At 41.2% G+C, this 9747-nt stretch overlaps 1 protein-coding gene across 1 annotated transcript; it reads right to left on the bottom strand.

The window, feature by feature from the left end:
- Nucleotides 1–1267: 1267 nt before the first annotated feature.
- LOC124132577 (E3 ubiquitin-protein ligase TRIM56-like) lies at nt 1268–4865 on the bottom strand. The gene is made up of 3 exons (XM_046496546.2): nt 4755–4865; nt 3383–3683; nt 1268–3098 (listed from the first exon to the last, which is right to left on the bottom strand). Exons 2-3 carry the CDS (start codon nt 3681–3683, stop codon nt 1447–1449), a joined length of 1953 nt encoding a protein of 650 aa, XP_046352502.2. The 5' UTR covers nt 4755–4865; the 3' UTR covers nt 1268–1446.
- Nucleotides 4866–9747: the final 4882 nt, after the last annotated feature.

Genomic DNA, 9747 nt, shown 5'->3' on the forward strand with positions numbered 1-9747 from the left:
ACTGAATGCATCCTATTGTTAAGATGACGTAAGGCAATCAACTGAAGGCTCAACAATGAAGTGTTGTGATTCCATATGGCTTCAGGGGGCACGGGTGGCTTTTCGCATCGTACGGGGGTGGGGAGGGGGTTGGGGTCGAACCAGGGTCTTCGGCATGACGATCGCCAGTGAACACTGTGACCACGGTGCCATACTAGTAACTGAATCAGTAGCAGGCAAACCCGTGGTTGAAAGTTGGAGCAACGATGCACGACGATGGAGTGCCATCAAACACCATCAGCCACAATACAAAGACACAATTAGCATTTAGTTTGTACAGTTAAACACCGTTGAGTCGAACGTACGCTTTTCCATGCGTATTCGTACGTTATTCATTATTTTCGGTTGTGTCAAACCTCGGATAACTTGAAGTGTTTACGTAGGTCCCTTCTAACTTTTGGACGTCCAATCAAAGATCCCACTTCAATCGAGCAGTGGGCAACTCATCTGCAAGAACTAGTGAAACCACGTGCCCTGAGTAAACTTGACTTTACCATCGATTACCATGTACCTGAACAACAGGAAAACTTTGGAGAGATCGGTGGTTTATGGAAGAGTAAGACAAGAGTAAGGCTTCCTTTGCAGTCATTCTTATTATCATTAAAAGCAGGTTCCCAAGCCTTTGTGCTAAATGTCAGACCGGAGGGAAGAAAGAACCTTAAGTTTAAAATCTGTCAAAAATCGGAAAGGTCCATTTATCATATCGTATTATAAGAGAATATCCACAATGTCATATTGTAAAGACTTTATCCAACATGTCATATTGTATAGTGAGTGAGTGAGTTAGGTTTAACACCACTGTGAAGAGTGTTTCATTGTGTATCACGGAGTGTCAGTGTGACGTTGGAGGAAAGCTAAAGTGATGTAGGTCTTGGACGTTTACCACTTTGGTGAAATCCACGAGCACGGGTATGGTGCGGAGCAGAGACACCAAGAAACATCACCAGTGCAAATCGGGGATTCGAACCCACAATCCGAGGTTTCAGGTGTGTGTCCCATATTGTAAAGGGTTAATTCAGAATTGTAATGAAATATTTCACACCTACAGCTGTACTGAACATAAAGTACATGTGATTCAGGGTCGAATGTGTAAGGCCGAATCCCAAATTGGTGGAATATTTTAAAACATTCAGATATGTCACGACTAACCATTTGCGAGTTTGACTTGTCTTGCAGATACATAAATAGTACCTATCACATGCAACAATCCAACAAAACAACAATCAAACAAGAGTGTTAGGTTATTGACTTATTTGACGGTCGTCCATGAATTGTATCTGATTTCGAAATTCATATTATTTATCATGTGTACATTTCATCTATAGAGGTGGGGTGTGTATGGGGGTAATAATGACAGGCGGATGTAACGAACAAGCAGTTAGAGAGGTCTCCATATGCATCCAGTCCCTATGTGTTGATAAATTCCTTGATCTTCCCATCACCAGTCACAAATATGGAGCCATGTTTGTCCGACCAGAGACCTTTTGGAGCGCGCACACCATCCTGTAACGTGAGAACATCTCTGACATACTCCCCCGACTCTGTCAGCTGTATCACCTTGTTGGTGTCCCTGTCTACAAGCAGGATGTCTCCTGTGCCTGTAGTTGAGATACCATAAGGGAAGCGGAGTGCTCTGTCTCCGGTAGGGGCGTATCTCCACACAACATCCCCCTCTGACGTCACACATGTCACGGACCTCTTCTCCCAGTCAGACACGAGTATGTTGCCCTTGTTGTTGACACACATGTTGAAGGGGTAGGTAAACAGTGTCTCAATGTTGTGTGTAGTGACTGACCTCATCACGTGTCCCGCCATGTCCAGGATATCAACACAGCCACAACCACCTGCTGCTAATGATGAATGACTCAGAACAGCGAGACTGATGTAACACTTGCTTGTTGTGATGGTAGAGAGCAGCACCAGGTCAGGGGTCACTTCTACTGTTACAATCTGACTGGAGTCATGGACAGCAACCATCACCTGGTTCCCCTTCAACTGTGTTAAACCCCATGGAGAGTTAACCAGGGGAAGTCTACTTTGACATGGTTGATTGTTTGTAGTGTAGAAAGATTTCACACACTTGTTGGAGCAGTCAGTGACAACACATGTCTGTATACCATTTACATGCAGGACTGTGACGTCACGTAGATCAGGTTTCTCCACATCTCCTTCCACCCTGCCGTCAGTTGTGTCAACCATTACCGGATAAGATTTCAGACAGGACCCAGTCTGGTATGTTACGTCAATCTTCCCCAGCTGTAGGTCATCTAAGATGTGCTGGACGTTGTCAGAGTCAGGTGTAAACCTGATGTCATCTATTCTCCTTGTGTCTGCTGTGTCTGTGTCCCTGACATCCCCCAACTCTACAGCCCCCGACTCCCAGGCCTGATACGCGTCATACAGGTCCATCTCACAGTCCGATACCAAGGCCTGGTCAATGAACTCACAATGTTGTCTGTACATCTGCATCTCAATCTCTTCAAGCTTTATAGCTGCCCGAACCTGAGAGATATGAGTATCTGTTTTTGCATCCAATTCATCTAACATCTTCTTTTCCTTGTGCTTGATGTGTTCGACGAGTCTGTTTGTAGTTGATCTGATGTGTTCTTTTACGGACGCTTTATTAGCTTTTATTTCACTTACTCTTGATTTTTGTTTTTCTATGTTTTTGCTTTTACCAAAAAGCTTTTTCTTAAGCCCATTGACTTTACGAGATAACCCAAGCTTTATCCTCGTCATCTGAGAGCTGATTGTGACGACAGAGTCACATTTCCTGTGGTAGACCACACAGCATGACTGACACAGTGACTTTTTGCAGTCCAGACAAAGATATTTGACTTGCTCAGACCTGTGTTCTTGACACATGACCTTGCGTCTCTTCTTAACCTTCACCCCTTCAGACAGGTCACACAATCCATGGTCACGAGAGCCAGAGCTAATACGGTGTATTTTGGCACATCTACCACAGAGGGTCTCTTCACATTCAGGACACCAGGAGGTCCCCGGAGTTGTCTCCCCTAGTCTGTCACACAAGGAGCAGTTTTTGTTGGTGTCATCAACTGCGAATGAAATCGTCAATAGCTTAAATGTGTCCTTCACATTACATTAGCATGTAATAATATAACAGAATACCTCAAACTATACTACAACAGACATGTAACATATCACAAGTAATGTGAGGAAAGGGAAAATTATTCCATTAAACCCATTTCATAATCACCCCCAGCACTTGCATGATAGAGATCTCTCTTTATGTGCTTACAGATTACTTTATTATAACCTCCACAGTCATAATTATTATTTCCACTAGCTTATTGTGTGGATTAACAAGACATTGTCGCACCTGCCGTTGTGGTAGCAGATTCCTGTGTGTCAATCAGACCCTGTATAATGATGCTGGGTTTGATCTGCCCCGCCCACTCCTCCACTGGCCGGGTGGGGTGGGGGACCTTGGTATCTTGTCGACAGAAGGCACAGGGGATCGTCTTGGACTGTACAGCATCTGGTCTGGTTTGGATGTATCCTGTGACACATTTCCTGCAGAATGTGTGATCACACCTCAGTGTACAGGGGTCTGTGTACAGTTCCTGGCAGATCACACAGGTGAGGAATTCTCTCACTTTCTCAATCTGGGCTGTGGCCATCTGGAAAACATGAAATATCCACAGATGCATGTGAATAGTACTTTCTAGATTGGTGTCACCATAACTGGAACATGTCTTACAATATGAATAGTTCAAGTTCTGTAAAGGCTCCTACTAGTCTCATAAAGAGATACGACAAGGACAACGTTCTGTCTTCTGGTGATGTTAATATTAGCAGTTGCTGAATTCCAAGCCCGCCAATGTGACCTGCCTATTGTTACTTAAGGCTGTCTCTTATCTCTCCAGTTGTGTATACCTCATCTTTCTTTCATTTGCAACAGTACGACTTTGTGTAACGTGTGCTGATAGCCTCATATAAATATAATACTAAAATACTGACATCACACAAATTAATTTTGTTTTTATGAAGAAAATGACTTCGGAGGTACTTCCCTCACATAACATATACAGGTCTATAGCAATTCAAACAAACAATCAAGTGGGTTTATATATTCCAACCGTATTTAAGTTATATATTTAATTTGACATTATAAATAATGCTGATGACATGACAACATTTCGTACATGCAACTGTTGTTACTCTCTTTACATTGAGGCTACAGTATGTACAAACTAACAGATAGGTGTGACAGCTATTTTCTGGTTGCATTTGATTATTTCCGTCTATGGAATAGTTCTAGCCTATTGCTACATACATGTACATGCACGTGTAGGAAGACAACATATACTCGTATAAATGACCCCACAACCCACTCTTTAACAAATGTACCACGTTTGTGTTGGGCATCCTACATCCTACATATAGTAGTAGCCTACATCATAATAACAATATCTATCCTATTTACAGAAACTGAATGAGGAAATGTATGCATATGATTCTGAATCATTGTTATTTAATATGCATTAACAAAGTAAACATAAGTATGTACATGTAGTAACTTTGGTGTCAACTTATGACAATACCGACGTCTACAAGAATTGTTCCTCAGCAGTGTATTTCTACTTTCGGTTTCTCTTCAGCTAAAGACATGGAGTCTCACCGTGTGGACAGACAACAATCACCAATCAAGACAAACAAGTACACTGTTGAATACACGACGGAATACATACCCTAAACTCACAGGTGATGTTTTCAATACTACTTCATCTGTTGACTGATTCTCCGTCTTGATATTTCATGCTACTAGTTTGGCAAAGCTTTCCGCGAAACTTCCCCGTCCAAGGGAGGTAAGTGCGGGCGAAACCTCAACTGACACAGTTAGGCTAGCGATACTGAAGAGAATATTCGTTCTAGGATCGAATCACTAAATAGGCCGTCAAACTTTTACAGCAATATCTCTACTGTAATGAATATATTATTTAGTAAGTGAGATAATTTGAACACGAAACAAAACAATGTGAAATTCAAAGATATATTTGAAATAATTCTGACAAGTTAGAGTTGTCATTAATTTTTATTAACATTTAGGAGATAAATATTTCGTTTTGTAAGATTTGCGTGATGTTATGCTGAATGGATGTACGGAAATTTCATTAAAAATTTCCGTACGGTGCTCCAATGAGTGAGTGAGTGAGTGAGTATTGTGTTACGCCGCTTTTAGCAATATTCCAGCAATATCACGGCGGGGGACACCAGAAATGGGCTTCACACATTGTACCCATGTCGGGATTCGAACCCGGGTCTTCGGCGTGACGAGCGAACACTTTAACCACTAGGCAACCCAATCGCCCTCGGTGCTCCAATGACGATGGTTCATTTTATGAAAGGGGTGGTCACATGTTCAAGCCTATTTCTCAGAAAATTTACAAACAACAGGAAATTTCACAAATTCAATTCTTTATCACAGTTCCTCATCTTACTTGTAATTTGTAGTTATGCATATCTATAAAATACAATAATCAAAATTTAAAAAAAGACGTACATACTGTTTTGCCCCTATACAAGATGGTGTCAACTCGCCTGAAACAGAAGTGGTGACAAGAGACGTCAAACATGTTCGAGATTTTATACATACAGCTTAGCTGGGATGGAAAATGTTGTTTACTGTTACAGTGGAATTACATATGTGAAAGAGACCATGGGAATTAGACAATTGGAAGTTATTCACGGGAGCAGTGGACAGTGGCAGGATATTTGTATCTTGGACAGGTACCAAATTACGTTCGTTAGCCAGCTCCTGCTATCCCTGAAGAATGTTCGAATAATGTCGTTTTTGAGCCGAGCTGGAGTCAATGGAATACGACTTCAACAATTCATCGTTTTTTTGGCCGGTTATTTTGCAAATCTCGCAACTTTCAATACGTGCGTTTGACAGCAAAGTGACGGCAGTTGCCCGAAGACAATGGTTTGTATACACTTTGAGACCAGCGTTGGTAGAAATTTCTTTCATTATATTGCCAATGACATTTACACCAACTGGCCTCGTGGTCTACCATTCGGTGTCGTCGACGTGGATTCGTCTCTTGGGAGCCTGGTAAGAAGCACCATTGTTGGGATTGAGGAGAGACATGTAATTCTTTAATGAAATTACAGGACAGAATTGGTCAGATGTTCCTTAATTGCGTTTTTTGGGCCCATTTGAGTCTTTGAGGTCCCCTTTGTGATTTTTAGTGACTTGGGAGTGTGTCATTTCAATAAACTTGAACCCCTGTTCATCAGTGTATACACGACAGGAAGATGCAGATAAATCCCTTTGTTTTTCTTTACCACGACGAGCGAAACCGAGTGTAAGGTCGAACCATACTTTACAAAGCAAGCCGGAGGGAGTTTCCGTTTCCAAACTTTCACGAATTGTTTTTAAATCATTCTCGGGAATGGCAGCATGATGTGTTGTCTGGTCAAGGCCATCGCGCTTATGTTTTATTTTATTATGGACAGAAAAATATTGTTTGCAGTGTGAAATTCCCGGTCTTGGATAATGTTTATGTTGCGCTCAAATGGCGGTCCCCTGATGTGCCTGTGTATGGCAGCACGCAACCCAACAAAACTCGATTGTGAGTAAAGATCTCCCTCAGCATTTCTGACTTCGGCATAAAAGAACCTCAGTTTCTCGTTCAGTTGAGAAGCAGGTAGCTCTTCGAACTTGGGTTCAAAACCTCGGAAACCAAGCCATTCTGGAAGTGAAAAGATTGCCTTATTCAGGGTACAAATGTGACTGTAAGTGGGCGTAATCTGTTAATAGCACAGGGTTGTGTTAAAAAGAAATTTCTGTATCCATTTAGCATAACATATCTCAAATCTTACAAAACAAAATATTAAATTTACGTTGGGATTTTGGTCAATCTCATTATATTATTGCCAAGTTTTGCGATGACACATTGGTCACGCTTTACATTGCTATCATGGCAATGGTGTAAGGGAGGTAACTCTCGCTGATGTTGATCGAATCTGCGTAGGAATTTTAGGTATGTGTGTTTATGTATTCTTTTATGTTTCAATGGCTTACGTCGAAATATTTTAACTCCCCAGGAGGTATTACGCCCAGTAGATTTGGAGAGGTTCCCATCCACGATGTCCTGTACTGCTTTTGCATCAAGGGACGCGAAGCAGTCACTGGACGCTTGAACTTTGGGCTCTACGGAAACGCTGGCTGTATTTCCTAGTTCAGGGGCCATCTCAGAACGGTTTTCAGCTTCAACAGCTGTTGTGAGTAATAATAATAACAAAATTAGGTAGGTGTATGGAAGTTATAACTATTATAGAGTTGCAATAAATGTTTTTTACTCTGTTTTAAATTGATTTTGTTTTGTTTTTCCCTTTGGCCAAGCCCAAGAAAATTACATCAATCATGATTATGATTGTGTAATTAATGGAAAAAAGGTAAATAACGTTTGATTAGCTAACTATGCAAATTTCTTTTTTCGTTTATGTTTCCATAAACAGACAAACAATTAGGCCACGCCAATTAGCGGACTACTGTGGCCTGATTGACTGATATAGGGTGTGCTAGGCTATTTTTATTATCTTTGAAGTTATTTTTGTTGACTGTTTTTTTCCAAGAATTGTCTACGTGGTTTATTTTCATTTTGCATGCCTTAAACGCAAAAAATATTGAAGTTGATTATTAAGTACATTGTAATTTGAGTTACGTAATTTGATAACGTTAGTTAATAAAGTGTCTATGATTCTCGTACCTAGATGATGGTATATAATCAATGTCATCTCATTAAGGGACACCATAATATTTTTCCTCTAACTAATATGAGTGAGTTAGCCTGGTTTAACGCCGCTTTGAAAAGTATTCCAGTTACATCACGGCGTGTCAGATTAATGTGGGAGGACAGATTGAAGTGATGTGGGTCGTTTATAATTTTGCTTAAACCCACGAGCACGGGTATGGTGTTGACAAACCTAGAAACATAATCGGGGCGAACCGGGATTCGAACCAACAATCATAGGTTTCAGGCGTGCCTAAGGGACACAACTCTGCACAGCGAAATGCGACGCCTTAGGCGTGGCCCCATTATTATTATCAACAAAGTTTACAATTCATGAATCACTTGCTATCTGCTACATGTATATGTACACTATCCTCTGTCTGTATAAGCCCTCCAAGACTGATACAGTAATATCTTCTGAGATTTCACAATGGGAGTAATCATGGTTTGAAGCATCAGCATTGATTCTTATAAAAAATACTTACTGAACATGCAGCGAAGCTAGAAAAAGATACAGAACACACTGGTAGTCAACTCACTGACAGGACAGAGAACTAAGTAGTAGTCAACTCACTGACAGCATAAAAAACACACATTAGTAATAGAACAGAGAACACAATGGTAGTCAATTCACTGACAGGATAGAGAACTCAATGGTAGTCACATCACTGATAGGATAGAGAGCACAGTGGTAGTCAACTCACTGATAGGAATGAGAACACAATGGTAGTCAATACACTGATAGGATAGAGAACACAATGGTAGACAATTCACTGATAGGATAGAGAACACAATGGTAGTCAGTACACTGATAGGATAGAGAACACAGTGGTAGACAATACACTGATGGGATAGAGAAAACAGTGGTAGTCAATACACTGATAGGACAGAGAACACAGTGGTAGTCAACTCACTGATAGGAAAGACACAATGGTAGTCAATACACTGATAGGATAGAGAACACAGTGGTAGACAATTCACTGATAGGATAGAGAACACAATGGTAGTCAGTACACTGATAGGATAGAGAACACAGTGGTAGACAATACACTGATAGGATAGAGAACACAGTGGTAGTCAGTACACTGATAGGATAGAGAACACAATGGTAGTCAGTACACTGATAGGATAGAGAACACAGTGGTAGACAATTCACTGATAGGATAGAGAACACAGTGGTAGACAATACACTGATAGGATAGAGAAAACAGTGGTAGACAATTCACTGATAGGATAGAGAACACAGTGGTCGTCAACTCACTGGCATGATAGAGAACACAATGATAGTCACAACACTGATAGGATAGAGAACACAGCGGTAGTCACATCACTGATAGGATAGAGAACACAGTGGTAGTCAATTCACTGACAGGATAGAGAACACAGTGGTAGACAACTCACTGATAGGATAGAGAACACAATGGTAGACAACTCACTGATAGGATAGAGAACACAGTGGCAGTCAACTCACTGATAGGAAAGAGAACGCAATCGTTGTCAACACCCTAACGGAGGGCTACTAGTGTTGACCGAGAGGAAGCGGTTTCCTTGGGTATCTGATAGTTATAAGTAACAGTGTGTGTCTCATAGTTATCAATATCGGTATATGTCGCATAGTTATCAGTATCGATATGTCTCTGATTGTCTTCAATATTATTTGTTTGTTTGATTGCTGTTCAATGCCGCACTCAGAAATATTCACGCTTTATGACGTGGTCTGGAAATAATTGAGTCTCGACGAGACAATCCAGTGATTGACATCATGGGCATCAAATCCACGCAATTTGTGATACGGTGACATGTATCAACCAAGTCAGCGAGCCTGACCACCCGGTGACGTCAGTCGCCTCTTCGACAAGCATGGGTTGCTGAAGACATATTAACGTGTAACCTCTTTCGGAGACGCCTAGCAAGCCATGCTTTGTATGTGGCTGCTGAATGGATC

This window comes from Haliotis rufescens, unplaced genomic scaffold (genome assembly GCF_023055435.1).
Source record: "Haliotis rufescens isolate VD_foot unplaced genomic scaffold, xgHalRufe1.0.p SCAF_11, whole genome shotgun sequence".
NCBI lineage: Eukaryota > Metazoa > Mollusca > Gastropoda > Lepetellida > Haliotidae > Haliotis > Haliotis rufescens.

What these genes read in the sequence shown, in the direction of transcription:
- LOC124132577 (XM_046496546.2), bottom strand. Translation starts at nt 3,683, where the DNA reads ATGGCCACAGCCCAGATTGAGAAAGTGAGAGAATTCCTCACCTGTGTG. An exon ending in ATCTGCTACCACAACGGCAG is followed by an intron (nt 3,099 to 3,382) that starts GTGCGACAATGT and finishes TTTCATTCGCAG; the next exon opens with TTGATGACACCAACAAAAAC.